This window comes from Ursus maritimus, unplaced genomic scaffold, assembly GCF_017311325.1.
Source record: "Ursus maritimus isolate PB19 unplaced genomic scaffold, ASM1731132v1 scaffold_23, whole genome shotgun sequence".
In the NCBI taxonomy this organism is placed as follows: domain Eukaryota; kingdom Metazoa; phylum Chordata; class Mammalia; order Carnivora; family Ursidae; genus Ursus; species Ursus maritimus.
The window spans coordinates 42417085-42432897 of record NW_024424786.1 but is presented as its reverse complement, the minus strand read 5'-3'; the positions used below and the strand labels follow the sequence as shown (position 1 = coordinate 42432897).

At 52.4% G+C, this 15813-nt stretch overlaps 2 protein-coding genes across 2 annotated transcripts in view; one reads left to right on the top strand and one right to left on the bottom strand.

Moving 5' to 3' along the window:
• The window catches only part of LRP5 (LDL receptor related protein 5), a 131382-nt gene extending 126036 nt beyond the window's left edge, over positions 1-5346 (bottom strand). Inside the window, 2 exon segments of the mRNA XM_040638785.1 lie at positions 4338-4885; positions 5300-5346. Coding sequence (XP_040494719.1) covers positions 4338-4885; positions 5300-5346 — 595 coding nt within the window.
• Positions 4636-15602, top strand: CUNH11orf24 (chromosome unknown C11orf24 homolog). Its single transcript, XM_040639556.1, has 4 exons — positions 4636-4794; positions 8505-8691; positions 13250-13423; positions 14211-15602. The coding sequence occupies exons 3-4, from the start codon at positions 13348-13350 to the stop codon at positions 15317-15319; spliced, it is 1185 nt and encodes a 394-aa protein (XP_040495490.1). The 5' UTR covers positions 4636-4794; positions 8505-8691; positions 13250-13347; the 3' UTR covers positions 15320-15602.
• Positions 15603-15813: the final 211 nt, after the last annotated feature.

Below are 15813 nucleotides of genomic sequence, written 5' to 3'. Positions count from 1 at the left end.
CCGTGGACAAGGTGGCCCCGTGGGGCCAATCCAAGGTTGAAGGTGAGCCAAGACACAATTGGTCAAAAATCCAGTATTAACTGTGAATTTGATAAGCATACCCCCCCTTTTATTAAGATTTATTTATTTTAGGGGCGCCTGGGTGGTGCAGCCGTTAAGCGTCTGCCTTCGGCTCAGGTGTGATCCCGGCGTTATGGGATCGAGCCCCACATCAGGCTCCTCCGCTGTGAGCCTGCTTCTTCCTCTCCCACTCCCCCTGCTTGTGTTCCCTCTCTCGCGGGCTGTCTCTGTCAAATAAATAAAATCTTAAAAAAAAAAAACAAGATTTATTTATTTTAGAGATAGCATGAGCAGCAGTGAGAGAGGGACAAGCAGACTCCACACTGAGCATAGAGCCCGACACGGGGCTCGATCCCACAACCCCTCATGATCTCAGTTCATGAGATCGTGAACTGAGCTGAAATCAAGTCAGATGTTTAACCAACTGTGCCACCCAGGTGCCCTGATAAAGCATACTCTTAACCCTTTCCGTCAGGACACCCACTAATGCTACTGACTATTCAGTTATTGGGTGGAATGATCTGTGCATGTCGAGGCCAGGATTTATCAGCTGTGTCACTCGAGTCTTGAATGATCTTACTGGGTTTTATAGCTGTTGCTGCTGTTGTTTTGTCTGCTCGTTCTACACATTACTAAAAGGAACATATTCAAATCTCTCCCTATGTTGGGGATTTTCTACTTTTCCTCTGCCAATTTTGCTTTGTATATTTTGAGGTCTTGTTATTGGGTGTATACCCATTAGAATATTTAGAAATGTTACCTCTTCCCCTTTTTTTCTTTTTTTTAAAGCGTGGAGCCCAATACGGGGCCAGAACTCACGACCCTGAGATCAAGACCTGAGCTGAAATCAAGAGTCAGACACTCGGGGCGCCTGGGTGGCACAGCGGTTGAGCGTCTGCCTTCGGCTCAGGGCGTGATCCTGGCGTTATGGGATCGGGCCCCACATCAGGCTCCTCTGCTATGAGCCTGCTTCTTCCTCTCCCACTCCCCCTGCTTGTGTTCCCTCTCTCGCTGGCTGTCTCTATCTCTGTCGAATAAATAAATAAAATCTTAAAAAAAAAAAAAAAAGAGTCAGACACTCGACCAACTGAGCCATCCAGGTGCCCCTCTGTTACATCTTCCTACTGAGACGGATTTTTGGATTTTGTATCAATTTGAAGTGACACTCTTCTTTTTTAAGATTTTATTTATTTATTTGAGGGAGAGAGAGAGGGGGCACAAGCAGGAGGGAAGGGCAGAGGGAGAGGGAGAAGCAGACTCCCCACTGAGCAGAGAGGCCAACGCAGGACTCGATCCCAGGACCCTGAGATCATGACCTGAACCAAAGGTAGACACTTAACTGACTGAGCCACCCGGGCGTCCCATGAAGTGACACTCTTTATCCCTAGTGTAATTTTTTAAAAACCAACTTTATTGGGGTATAATTTACATGCAACAAAATGCGTCCATTTGAAGTGTTCAGTTCTACTTACACACACACACACACACACACACACACACACACACATGTAACTGACATCACAATCCTTTAATTTTTGCCTTTCTTTACAGCAGAACATTTGTTTTATTCTTTCAGTTAAATGTATTGAGGCATAGTTTACATTCAGTAAAATTCACATTTTCACGAGTTGTAACAAAAGTATACAAGTCATGCAACCATGAATACAATCAAGATATAGAATATCTCCATTACCCCCTGAAATTCCCTTATGCTCCTTCATTAGTCAATCTAGAGTTGCCAGATTTAGCGTATTTAGCTGGGCAACTTGTATTTTATCTGGCAAGTCTAAGCCAATTCCTATTCCCTCTCCCATCCGCTGGTGACTACTGATTTCTGTTTCTACACTTCTGGCTTTTCAGGAATGTCATATAAACGGAATCATACTGTATGTAGTTGTTGGTTTGTAACCTCTTCGGGAGCTTCCCATGTATAATCTGTAACTGGCCCCAAAATGCAGAGGGCAGGAAGAGACCAAGCCTACATCCTTGGAGCAGCCTCTGGGAGCAGGAAAGGCAAGCAGAACCCACATTCCAAGGACAGGGGAGAGGCTGAGTAGCCTCTGAGTGCCCAAGTCCAGCTCACAGGTCAACCGCAGGTCACATCCTGTCGATGACCTTCCTCAACAATAGTTTCTTCTGTCTAGTTGGTTTCTCTTAGCATAATGCCTTTGAGAATCTTCAGTGTTGGTGACTGTATCACTAATTCTGCTTTCCATGGCTGAGTAGTAGTCCGTTGTATAGATGTACCGAAATTTTATATCCTTTTACCCACTGTCATTTGAGTGTTTCCAGCTTTTGGCAATTGTGAATAGAGTTGCTGTAGACATTTTCATGCAGGTCTTTGTGGGTACATATGTTTTCACTTCCTTTGGGTAAATAACCGAGGAGATTGCTAAACTTAATATTTCTGAACACTCTTAAGTGACGGGTCAGGAACGTCAGTCCAATAATGCATACAGAATTATATTTCTACCCTCAACATTAGCCATCTTTATTCTACAAATTCTCATAATTTTCATGTCCTTAATTTTCTGTTTATAGAGTAAAAAGGAACCTTCAAGTAATAATGACAATGAAGGGTTGAGCATGAAGGGAAATATTGCCCTTGTGTCTTTCCCTAGGAGCGATGGCTCAGAATTCACTAAGTTGGTCTTCATGGAGACCTTGCTGAACAGAACTACCATGAGTAACAATAAAACTTAGGCACAGGAAGTCTAAGCCTCTCGCTTGCTGGTCACTCAGCTAAAAAGTGGAGCTGGAGTTTGAAGCCAGGCAGGGTTCCTCCAGAATTCTTTACATGTGGAATCTAGCACAGACTATATTCAAATAATAGTGTAATTCAACAACTAAGAGCACTGGGCTTTGAGTTTATTATTAGCTATTTTTGTATAGAAAGCACCTGGGATGATCTGTACCCAGAGACAAAGCCTTCTCTTAACGCATCACTGCCATCAACAGCAGCGTACCAGTCCTTCTTTACTCTCCATATACTCCGCAGAAGCAGCTATGCGGTTCCCAGAGCTGTGCTCACCACGAGGTTCCAGGTGACCCCAATCCACTGAAAAGGTGCAAGATTCCTCTACAAGAGAATGAGTTTCCCTGCATTCTGGACCATCTTGGCAATATAGTCCCATTGTTGTCTGAAAACCATTTTCTAGTAACACATTAGAATGGGGGCTCACAAATATTTTCTGTAAAGGACCAGACAGTAAACATTTCAGGTGTTGTGAGCCATACAGTTTTTGCTTCAATTACTCAACCCCGCCCTTGCAGTGCAAAAGCCTAGAAAATAAATAAAAGGTGTTAACTGTAACCCAATAAAACTTTATTTACAAAAGCAGACACAGGGCCAGCACACCCCTGCCCTAGCCTATGAGCTCTTCCATAAGGGCGCCTGTGTCTTTATCTTTGTAATTTCAGCCTCACCAGTAAAAACTGTCCTGATTTTACCAGAGGAAAACGGTCACAGACTTTTTTGTGTGTGTGTGAGGAAGACAGGCATAGAGCGACAACTGGCTATTTGGGTATATTTTCTCCTGAACATAGATACCGTACTTCTCATGTTAGATCTGAGCGAGTTGGGAAAATCAAAGCAAACACAACGCAAAAGGATCTTGTCTTCACAAATCCTCCCAACTGGCCTGGGTCTCGGCAAACTTGTTTTTGCAGGGTAAGTTCTACACAACTTGAAACTATGAACTATGAGGTTGAACTGGAGATGGCAGCTCTAAACTGCATTTCAGGTACTCCCAGAGCTCAGAGCAGGGAGGTGATCTCCTCTTTGCACACCGTGTTTTCCCCGTCCGGTTTAGTTTCTTAGCCCAGGACCCAAACAAAGGTTACACAACGGTCTGAAAATAAAGTCTTTTGTTTATTCCGAGATCATCCTTCACAGACAGGCTTTCTTTGGACTTGGGGGTCCTGAGAGAGTTTTACACATAATGGGATTCAGTCACGCAATTAGTAATTTGCAAAACCTACTTCTAAGTCGAGTCAAGTCCTATACACTTCCCTTTACGCTCTATTTGGCCCCATTGTTACCCCGCGTCTTACAATTAGTAAACATTGAGTGTCAGCTTCTGCATCTGTAAAACAGGCACAAAGCCCCTACAGAGCGGTCGCAGAATTAAAGCAATGAACTTGCCTGTAAACCACGGAACCCAGCGCGGGGCTTGACACGTGGTAAGCGCTCAAAGCACGGTAGCCACCCCCAAGATTCCTTACTAACTGGACCCAGGTCCAGGGGCTGGACCAAGTGAGAGGGAGGACGGCAGCACCGTGGGCCACCCCCAAGGCTCTGGAGTCCGCGCGTCGTCCGGATACGGCCGAGCTCCCACAGCCCAGCGGCCGAGGTCGACCACCACCACTTCCGCCAGACACTCGTCCGAAAGAGCAGCTTCTGGCGGCTTCCGGCCACGAGCGCGACGGAGCCCGAACCGCCCCGTGCTGGGCGGAGTCTGCGGGCAGCCACGCCCCTCGCTTCCGGCTCCCTTTCGGCGACGCTTGGCACCGCCGGGCCGCTCCCTGCTCCGGCCGGAGCTGCCCCGCCCCCGGACCCGCCTCCGGTGACGTCAGTTCCGGGGCGGCCCGGGCGGGGCCCGAGCTGGGGCGGCTGCCTTGAGCAGTGTTGGCTCGGGTGCGCTGCTCCGCCGCCGGCCACGTCTCCACGCCGGGCCGCGGGCACTTCCCCGCCGTCCGATGGTCGCCCGGCCGCCGCAGGCCTGCCGCGCCAGGGTAAGGGGCCCGCGCCGCCGTCCGGGGAGCTGTTGTCACGGCTCCCTGAAGCGGCTTGCGACCGAAAGAGGGAGGTGGGGGCAGGAGGAGGCTTGAACGGGGGCACGAGAGGCAGGAGGGGGACTGAGAAAAGATCAGTGGCGGCACAGGTGCAAGACGAGGAGGACAGGAGAGAGGAAGGAACGGAGGGACTCAGTTGGGGCACGGATGGGGGACCGAGAGGCTGGAGGGAGGAGGAGGGCTGCAGGGGGATCCCAAACCGGGGAAGAGGCCCGGCTTGTTCGAGTTTGGGAGCGGAGGATGGGCGAGTCGGGACACTCCCCTATGCGCGGGGGGGACCTGAAAGGTTTCTCCGGGGCAAGGCTGGGCCCCAGAAGTGCTGCCCTCCAAGAAAGAGCTGGCCTTTTAGGTGACCCAGGCCTTCCCCAGGCCCTCCACCTGGGAGGGGGTTGCGCCTTTCCATCTGCCTGCCTGCCTCCCCCGTGCGAGCCTGGTGGCTGCTTACTGTGTGCAGTTAACGATCAGGCTGACAGGAGGAATCAGCATCCACATGGTTTGCCAGAAGACATAAACATCATGCTTAGAAATCTGCTTATACCAACGTGCAGTTATTTTTACCTCCTGGAGGAAGCATCTCTAAAAATTTCAATGAAATCGGTGAGGCAACTATTAAAAATACCAATTTTCCACCTATATGCTGGACTTGCTTCGTGGACAAGGGAATGCCAGATTTGCCCACATCGCCAGCAAAAACTAGCCTTTGATCAGCGTTTAGCTGTGATACCAAAACTTAAAGAAACCTGGAAGCAAGCAGTGCAATTAAGATGATATCCACTTCAGGTTCCCAACTGCCACGAAGTCACATCCTTTAGACCACAGGGCAATGTCTATATACGCAAAACCACAAACGTGTGTTCCTTGGGTTCTGCTGCCAAAGGTCAGCCAGGTGACGTGTTGGGATTCGGTATCTGGCGTTTGCCTTGTATTTGTTTCTGCACTTCCTGCTCCTTGGTTTATAAAGCTGCTCCAGCTTGGAGTAGGGGCCCAGGCCTTCTTGGTGCTGATTTAAATCTTACTAGAGTGATGGAATGTGGGGGTGACACTTATAATCCCTTACCAAGCCTAAGGATTACTTGTATTGGATCTTAGGAACCTGTCTAGGCCAGAAAAAGGAATCCAGCAATTTGGAGTCTGATTCCATGTAACCTGCACACAGCTCTCAGCATATAACAAACAGGTTCATAAAAGAGTTTTGGAAAAAAGCCAAGGGGCAACCGGGTGGCTCAGTCGGTTAAGTGTCTGCCTTCAGCTCGGGTTGTGATCTCAGGGTCCTGGGATCGAGCCCCATGTTGGGCTCCCTGCCCAGCGGGAAGCCTGCTTCTCCTTCTCCCTCTGTAGCTCCCCCTGTTCATGCGCTCTCTCTTGCTCGCTCTCTCTCTCTCTAAGTAAATATATAAAGTCTTTTAAAGAAAAAATCAAGCCAAGGTTGGAAACACAAGAATTTGGAGACAGGACGTATTGGAAGGCATCACAAGATTATGGACCAGAAAAGGATCAGGAAGTTGATACCTAAGGCCACAGTCTGGGGGTGCCTTTTTGATGGAGGGTCACCTGGCTCAAGGGGTGCTGCCCCTTCCCAGCAGAACTTGTGGGGAGCTGACTGCTGAAAAGAGGGACTCCCAGCACCAGCCTAACTCCTGTCTTTCCATCTGTGGGTCTTCCACTTAATAATAACTTAATTCTTTCTTGTTTATTCCCTTCTTGCCCCAGAGATCTCTTTCCTTTCCATCTATTGTAGTCTGAGGCCTCGGTCTACCTAGTCTCCCTGAACCCTAATAATGAGAATGACTGGCTGGCCCCTCACTTGAGGCTCACTAAAGCCTTTGCAGGACAACGTATTATTTTAAATCTTGTTAATGGTTCGTCCATTGTGAATCAACTTACAAAGATTAGTGCAGGCCCCCACACGTGAATCTTGACATTTAGAACATGCTTTTGGAAAGTGGAGGCAGACCATTCCAGAGAGATGAAGTCATGGCCCAACGAGAGCCGTTCTCAGTTCTCAGCTCTACGGCGGCAGCCAGTTCCCGTCTCTGTGGGAGTGATCACCAGCCCCACAGGCTGGGAGTGAAGAAGCAGTGACAGTACCCAGGAGAAGTTTCCAGAGAAACTTGTGGAGTTTCTTGACATAGTCTTAGGAAAATGCACCTTCTGTGCACTCACCTTTGTGTTTGTACACACACCTGCAGGTATCTGTGTGTGGCACGTGCAGGCATGTGTGTGCCTGTGCGTGCGTGTGTAGCTGGATATGCACGCGGCTGTGTGCACACGAGTGTGACTGCACACAGGCATGTGTGTGCTTGTGCATTGTGCGTGTGTGCGGCTGTGTGTGCACTCGTGGGCGTTTGCATTAAAAAAGTGGGCCCATGAGGTCCGCACGCATCACCTCCTCCTAATATCTGGCCCTTTAGGAGGTGAGGAGCTATTTCTTAATCTCCCGAGTTTACGTTAAATATTCATCAATGAGAGAATCATTTGTGCTAGTTACTATCTTTGCGTCACAACTGTCCTGGTTCCTCTAAAGTTTTGGTTGGCTCCTAGAAAAATGCAACTCCTGTTATGTAAATTATGGAGTTTCTCTAAATTATTAAAACCTACACGTGAAACTATATCCAGTGGGGTTAACTCTGTGCCTTTCTGCCTCATAACTCAAAATACTTGAAGAAAATCAGACATTGTTTTCTTTCATGAGCCTTTCAGAAATGTTTTCCAAAAGCAATACATGCTTGTGCAAAAAAAAAATATATATATATATATACATACGTATATTATACGTATGTATATATATGAAGTAGAAAATGAAAATCGGGGCGCCTGGGTGGCACAGCGGTTGAGCGTCTGCCTTCGGCTCAGGGCGTGATCCCGGCGTTATGGGATCGAGCCCCACATCAGGCTCTTCTGCTATGAGCCTGCTTCTTCCTCTCCCACTCCCCCTGCTTGTGTTCCCTCTCTCGCTAGCTGTCTCTATCTCTGTCGAATAAATAAATAAAATCTTTAAAAAAAAAAAAAGAAAAAAGAAAATGAAAATCGCCAGTAAATTCATTCCCCAGGCATAACCATCATTAATGCTCTGGTGTAAATGTCTCCAGACTCCTTAACAAATGTCTATTTAAATAAAAAGAGAATCATGGTGTGTATACTGTTGTATGACCTGCTTTTTTCATCTAATGATACGTGCGGCCCATGTCAATAAATAGTTATATGTTTTCGTAAGATTTTATTTTTAAGCAATCTCTGCACTCAAGGCGGGGGCTCGAACTCACAACCTGAGATCAAGAGCCACGCGCCGCACCGACAGAGCCAGCCAGGCGCCCAGAAGTGGTGTATTTTTGAACAGCCGCCATGGTATTTGATATGTGGATGGGACTGTATCTTCTGTAACCATTCCAGTGGTTTTGCTGTTATAAATAACGCCACGATGAACATCTTTTCAGACCTCCATCTTTAAACATCCATCCACTTGCTTCCTTTGAAGAAATTCCAGCAGTAGAAAGTGCTAGCTACCTCGCGAGTCTGGACGCTGGAAGTTCTAATACACGTCGTTTTCCCAGCATGATCCGTTTAAGGCTGCTATTTCAGTGCCTCCCTCCTCCCTGGGTTTTGTCCCCTGTGCTTTACCTAAGGAGTGTTTATGCTTTTTCACACCGTAGACGCATCTGTTCCCAGAGCGGGGCATCTGCCCGTGTCCCCCGTGCCATGGCCTGCAAGCGCTCCTCCAAGCTGCTCTCACCTCCTGCGAAGCCAGACCTCACCCAGCAAGCACACGGTGCCAAGCCTGCTGCTCTCCAGGGAGGACAATGGCCCAGCCCAGGAGCACGCCCTGAGCAGCTGCCTCTGGTGAGTGTCCACGGCCCTGCAGGGCCACCTACTTGGTGTTGGGACCGTGAGCCCGGAGAGAGCCCGGAGAGGGCTTTGCTGCAGAGCGGGGAAAGGAAAGACAGCAAGCCAGGGTGCCCAGCTTTCCCACCAGCAGGAGGGACCTGTTCTGTGGCGCTTCATCGTCAGAGGCTCTGCCCTCCAAGGTAGACATGGAGGGTGGGCCACGAGCAGGGAGGGACAGGAGGAACTGGGAGCATGTGGTCCTCTTGGCCCTCTTCTGTTCTTGCAACACAAACGCCTGATACCGCAAGAGGTTTTCTCTTGGCCTGGTGTTGAAATATCGCGATGCTTGTCCCCTCACTGGTTCTGGGGGTGGAGGAGGACCCGCCTCGCAGCCGCCGTCCCAGGAGGAGACAGACTAGAGGCTGTCCCCAGACCACGAACGAGACAGTCCGGTCTGTGTCTGTTCCCCATGAGGAACTGAAAGAGGAGGAAATCCATTGGGCGCAGTGCATCAGCTCCTCCCGCCCTTAGCTGGATTATCCGCTCTGAAGTTCATGGCAGTGCTGGCGCAGGGTTGGCAAACTGTGGCCCATGGGCCAAGTCCCGCCTCCTGTCTGTTTCTGTAAGTAAAGTTTTATTGGGACGCAGCCGCACCCATCGTTTACAAATGGCCCACAGCTGCTTTTGCGCCACGGCAGCAGACTTGAGTAGCCGAGACAGAGACAGGGTGGCCCACAGAATCTAAAACATTTGCTGTCTAGCTCTTTACAGAAAAAGTTTGCTGACACTGCCCTAGAGGTTCGTAGTGAGGGGGTTAGCAGAAGGCCACAAGGCCTGGGGTACGTGCAGGAAGCCCTGGTCACATCATCCCACCGCAGCGGACCCCAGATCCAGGCCTCACACACACGGAGCATGTTGGGCTCAGCAGTGGTGGCATTTTAAATACATTCAGTAGACGTGACCGGCCAGAGAAAGAGCCATTTAAATACATTTATTTACCGAAAGCCCAGCTGCATCGCCTCAGCTCATGGGGAGTGTGGGTTCTTTGTTCCTGAAACCTTCCAGTTTCAGTTCTTTCTTCTCATGGTATTGGTCTGTTTCTTCTCTCCCCACCCTGCCCCCACTGGTTTCTGTCAGAACAAAGAATGCCTTTTGCACTCTACAAAACAGATGCAGGGGCGCCTGGGTGCCTCAGCCAGTTGGGCGTCTGCCTTCGGCTCAGGTCGTGACCCCAGGGTCCTGGGATCGATCCCCACATGGGGCTCCCTGCTCAGTGCGGAGCCTGCTTCTCCCTCTTCCTCTGCCCCTCTCCCCGCTTGTGCTCTCTGGCTCTCTCTATCTCTCTGTCAAAAAAATAAATAGAATCTAAAAGAGGGAGGGAGGGAGGGAGGGAGGGAGCGAGGAAGGAAGGGAGCGAGGAAGGAAGGAAGGAAGGACGGAAGGAAGGACGGAAGGATGGATGGAAGGAAGGAAGGACGGAAGGAAGGAAGGAAGGAAGGAAGGAAGGACGGACGGAAGGAGACGCACATCCGTAGCTTGTAGGGCTGAGTCCTCTAGACCTCTAAGCTCCCAGAAGCCCTTATGAACAGTTTTGGACAGAAGGTGCAACTTGAAGCTAAAATAAAGCTAGGGACTCTTGCAAAGGGGTGAGAAGCATCAAGGAATGCACCAGCCTTCCAGAAGAGTTTGTGCTCAAGGGGCTTTCCAGTCATGGGGCCACTTTCCCGCAGTCCCCTCTGATCACAGATGGCAAAAAGCCACCATGTGGCCACTCTCTGCACGTCCCTTTCTGCTGCATGGGAGCTGCTTGGCAGAGCGCCCAGCAGGGCCAGACGTGCTTGTTGGGGCAGACTGGCGGCTAAGCCTGGCGCTGGGTCGGAACCTGCAGGAATTCCACATGCCCAGTGGGGCTGGGCCCATGGGGCAGAGGTAGCAGGGCCGGATTTTGAAGGCCACCTTGGCCATGTTAATGAGTTTTGGCGTTATCCTGGAATAGTATGGGGTCTGAGCAGTGCAGGCTGGGTCACCTTTGTGGGTTCCAAAGATCTTTCTGGAAGCTGTGGGGTGGTATGTGGATCAGGGCCGGGATGGGAATGCATGAAGGTGATTCTTTGGTGACTCAGGGCTCATGGAAAGACAGCGAGCCTGCCCCGATCACCAGAACCCGGCCTAGTTGCGGGGCCATGGAGGGTAGCCGGTAGCCTCCATGCCGGGTGAGGAGCCGCTCAGGATGTTTTCACTTAGCATGACTCGAGGGCTGCCTTCCATGACGTTCTGTGCAACTCAAGAACTTCATGGTAAGGGCCAGTGGAAAGACCAAAGGCCTTGGGTGTCTTCAGGCAGAACTGATTTCAGAGGTACCCTCAGGAGCCCCAGGCTCATTGCCTACCCTCCAGCTCCCGGCAGGCCTATGTTCTGTGTACCCTGTGCCCAGATCAAGCGTTTAGTCATGGGACCAACCGTGACTGCGTGGGACTGCATCATTGTCTGGAGAGGACCTGGGCCCTGCAGACAGCTACGCAGGACTCAGATGGGTGGGCGGCACCGAGGACAGGATCAGGGCACACCCAGGACCAGCAGGGCATGAAGTGATGGGATGCTCGAGGCCAGTGGGCCCCTCTGCTCCCTAGTGCACCCCTGCAGTGAGAGACCCCAGCCTGCCAGCACACTGGAGGGCCCCAGGGTGAGGGTGGGGAGACCCCTATGTGCTCGGGAAGCCATCTCTGGCTGGACCCCATCCTCCTCTTGGTGAGGCTCAGCTGTCCTGGTATTTCTGGAAGGTTCTGCAGACAACTGGGTGACCAGATCCTCGCAACTACCTCTGTCTCTCACAGGGGCACCTCCTGGTCCAGTCCTTCAGCTTCCTGTGGCCTTGTCCCCTCGTGCCTGCATTACCACCCCCACTGCCTCCTTGCTGGGCTCCTGCCCCTCTTCTGACCCTCCTGCCCAAGCACCTTCCTGTGCTGGTGACACACCGGCCTCAGCTCCCCCACAGATCCGACTGCCCAGTGGTGACCCACCAATCTCTGCTCTAATCCCAGGTCTCAGCACACTGTCCCTCAGCCTCTGGCCCTGCTGCTGTCATCTGCTGCACTCTCCCACCCGCTTCCCCCACCCCTTCCCCACCAGGTGGATCCCATCCATCTTTCAGAACATGGCCCACCTGTTGCTTTCCCAGGAAGCCTTCCGTCGCCACGCCCCTCCACCCACCAGAAATCAGTGCCTCCTCTGGGCCCCACAGCACCCTGTTCTCCCCTACCCACCTTTGGGGCCTCCACACAGAGGACCAGCCTCCACTTACACGTCAAAGCCTTCCCATGTGCCATCCCCTGCCTGCTTCCAGGCCCTGAGTCACACCTCTGCTCTGTGCTTGCAACAGCTTGCTGTGACCTCTTTTCTGTGTCTCCTACTGGATGGCAGCCTCCCTGGAAGAAAGAGTTGTGTGGCTTTCGTCTTTTTGTTCTACATGCACTGCCTGGCACGGGGAATATTGGATGGATGGCTGGGTAGATGGATGATGGATGGCTGGATGATGGCTGGGTAGATAGATGATGGATGGCTGGATGGATGGATGGATGGATGATGGATGGCTGGATGATGGCTGGATGATGGATGGATGATGCCTGGATGATGGATGATGGATGGATGGATGATGGATGGATGATGGCTGGATGATGGCTGGATGATGGCTGGATGATGGATGGATGATGGATGGATGATGGATGATGGATGGATGGATGGATGATGGATGGATGATGGCTGGATGATGGATGGATGGGTGGATGGATGGATGATGGATGGATGGGTGGATGGATGGATGATGGATGGATGGGTGGATGGATGGATGATGGATGGATGGGTGGATGGATGGATGATGGATGGATGATGGATGGATGGATGATGGCTGGATGATGGATGGCTGGATGATGGCTGGATGGATAGGTGGATATGAATGGGTGGATGGATGGGTGGTGAATGGGTGGATGGGTGGATAGGTGGGATGGGTGGATAGATGGGTAGATGTTGGATAGGTGGATTGATGGATGGGCGGATGGGTGGGTGGATAATAGATGGGTGGATGGATGACACATGATGGGTAGATAGATGAATGGGGGGTTGGTGGCTGGCTAGCTAAATGATATTTCCCATGTGAAAGGTGTGGTCAGGTATCCTGAAGTGTGCAGAAGTACGTTGGGGCTGATACGTGACCTTGGCCGATCTTGGTTATCAAAAGGCCTTGGCCCTGTGAACATGGTCAGGTCTTGGCCCTTTCTCTACTGCTCTTTCACACTAGGAGCTCTGGGTGGGAAATTGGACACTTGCAAAGGTTGAGACACATAGTGAAAGTGGGCCAAGAAGTCATTTACACCCATCAAATGCAGGCACGGGGCAGATCACTGGATCACTGTGGTTGAGACGCATCACACGCTTCCTGGGTGCCCGGCCCTGGTCCAAACGCTCGGCTCAGTTTGCACCCTGGACCTTCCAAAACTGTCCACGGCGGGCACCATGCCCTGCCCCATGTCCCAGGTGAGTCTATGCATTACTGACCAGACACCTTTCTTGACCACAGATCCTTCGGCCAAGCAGCAGGGAATCATTTGCAGCCTGAGGAGTGGCCAGCTGGGAGCCTCAGGGACCGCCCGGCCTTGCTCCTGGCTCACCCACAAGATGTGGACAGCCCTTGTGCTCGTTTGGATTGCCTCCTTGTCCTTATCTGAGAGCCACGTGCGAACCCAGGATCTAGGTAGGTGGGAAAGCTCTGCGGCTGCTGGTCAGGCCGACAGTGATCGCAAAGCACCCCGAGCCCGAGGGATGAGTGCGAGCCCAGGCCAGAGAGTCGGGAGCCCCAGAGCCGTCCGGGTGCTGCGCCGGGGAGGGTTGTGAGGCCAAGCTCTTCCAGGGCCGGCTTGGCTAGATAAGCCCCCAGGGGACTGGGCCTCTGAGTCCTGAGAGGGTCACTTGCTTGGCCCTGCAAAATTTCTTCTATCAACCCGATATTCGCTGGAGACTTCATCTGTTCATGCAGCAAATATTTCATGACACTCCTGCCCTGTGCCAGGCGCCGTTCGTCTCCAGGAATTCCTGCCACAAATCCTTCCAGAAAGCCAAGAATCGTTTTGTGGTGTGAATATCTGGGCAGTGATTATCTGCTTTCTAAAGCCGGGTGTGTGTTAGCTGGGTTTTGTTAATGGTGAACCACACCTCTAAGGTGAGACTTTCACTCTGTCTGATGTTTTGGGAATCGGATCAAAGAGTGAAGTTCTTGAGCCTTCAATGGGCTCAGGCTCAGAGGACGAGGGAGTGTTTACATCAAAGCGCCACGCGGCTCTCTCAGGCGCAGCAGGCTCCGCGCTCCGGGGGAAGATGAGAGGGAAACGTGTTCACACTTCACCTCCTTTGTTCTGACTGGGCTGAGGGGAAAAGGCCACCCAGGCCAGGCCAATAGACCAGAAATTAAGACGCTCTCTGAATCACCTACCTGTACAGGATGGAAAGTGATGGTATCTTCTTCTCCCTTTTCTGACTTCAAGGGCTCTTGGTCCTCAACAGGACAGATAATGCAGCCAAGAAAAATGTATCTGTGACGACAGTTACGAGAGTCCTTAATGGAACGTCTGAAACAATGACCGGGGTGACACCTTCTCCTGTCCCATTGGCCACAGGGACCCCAGTGGCCCACGCCAGCTCGCCTGCGGTCACATCAGGGAGAACACTCAGGACAGACGTGGGGACGGAAGGTGCCCCTGACCGAGTAGCCTCCGGGCCACCCCCGCCAACTGTCCCGGCGGCATCGTGGCAGACTCCGCCCTCCAGCACTGTCAGTGGCCCCCGTGAGCCGGTGCCGAGCGGCAGCCCGCTGCCAGGAACAGCAGCTCCGATGACACCGGCCACCAGCTCTCAGCCTGCCGCTGGGACTACAGCGAGTGCCCGCAGCCCAACGCACAGCCCTTCCCCGCACACCCCCGGCAACTCCACAGCCAGCCCTGCACCCCCCTCGAGTCCCCAAGCACTTAACGCGTCCACACAAGCCCCCACTGTCCAGGCGTCGACGGCCCGGCCCATGGCTGGCACGGCAAGTGAACCCACACCTACCCTCTCCAACACAACCTCAGAGCCCACACGCCCATCCGTGGCTTCCGTGGCCACCACAGCAGTGACTGCCACCACGGCACAGGCCCAGGAGCCACCTACCAGCACAGAGCCAGCCCCTGCACCTCACACCAGCCTGATCCCTAAGGTGGAGGCCATGTCCCCCACGACCCGGCTGAGCCCTGCTCCATCGACCCCAGGGCCCACGGGGCCGGGCACAGCCCAGACAGCCGAACAGGTGCCGCCTGAAACCTCTCTTGGTCCCGTGTCTACCGCCCCGATTCCCGGGAGTCCCGGGGGCTCGAAGATGCCAACCACGGACTTGTGCCCGCTCAGCACCCAAGGCCAGTACCTGGTGGTCACCACCAAGCCCCTTACCCAGTCCCTGGTGAACAAAGGTTTCCTCCTGGCGCTGCTCTTGCTCGGGGTGACTCTTTTCATCGTAGTTTTGGTTCTGTTGGCCCTGCAAGCCTACGAGAGCCACAGGAAGAAGGAGTACACGCAGGTGGACTATCTCATCAACGGCATGTACGCGGACTCAGAACTGTGAGCGGCCGAGGAGGCCGAGCCCACGCCTCCCTCCATGTTGCCTCTGAGACCAAACCAAGTGCTTCCAGATCCTTTCGGTGCAATTAGGAGGTATGCCGGATGCTTCAACACATCGACTTGCCGTCAGATGAATTCCACGATCACTCAAGAGTTGCTGCTTTTTCATATTTATTTTTGTAAACAATCATGTCCATGGAACGGGCCGTGATCCCACCACGGGCGGGACTGGCAGGGCCCCGGTGTGGATCCCGACTCGAATTAAAGCAGTGACCGCTTCCCATTCAGCCCCGTGTCCCCCCGTTTGTGTAGGCTCTGTCCTGCCCACCGTTGCGCCAGGGTGGGCCTTCCTGGGACGCGTGTGATGGGGTTTACGTTGGTCAGTGTTTACGGTAACACCGGGTTCTGGGGTCTTCTGTGTCTGCGCCGTTTTCTGGGGCCTCACGGTTATGCCCAAACGTGCCCCGTGCTCAGTGTGAGGGGCGCCCCAGGCTCTGG

Bases quoted from the DNA above. Each gene is read 5' to 3' on its own strand.
- CUNH11orf24 (XM_040639556.1), top strand. From the start codon at position 13,348: ATGTGGACAGCCCTTGTGCTCGTTTGGATTGCCTCCTTGTCCTTATCT. The intron at 13,424-14,210 runs GTAGGTGGGAAA...TCTGACTTCAAG, and splicing joins CGTGCGAACCCAGGATCTAG to GGCTCTTGGTCCTCAACAGG.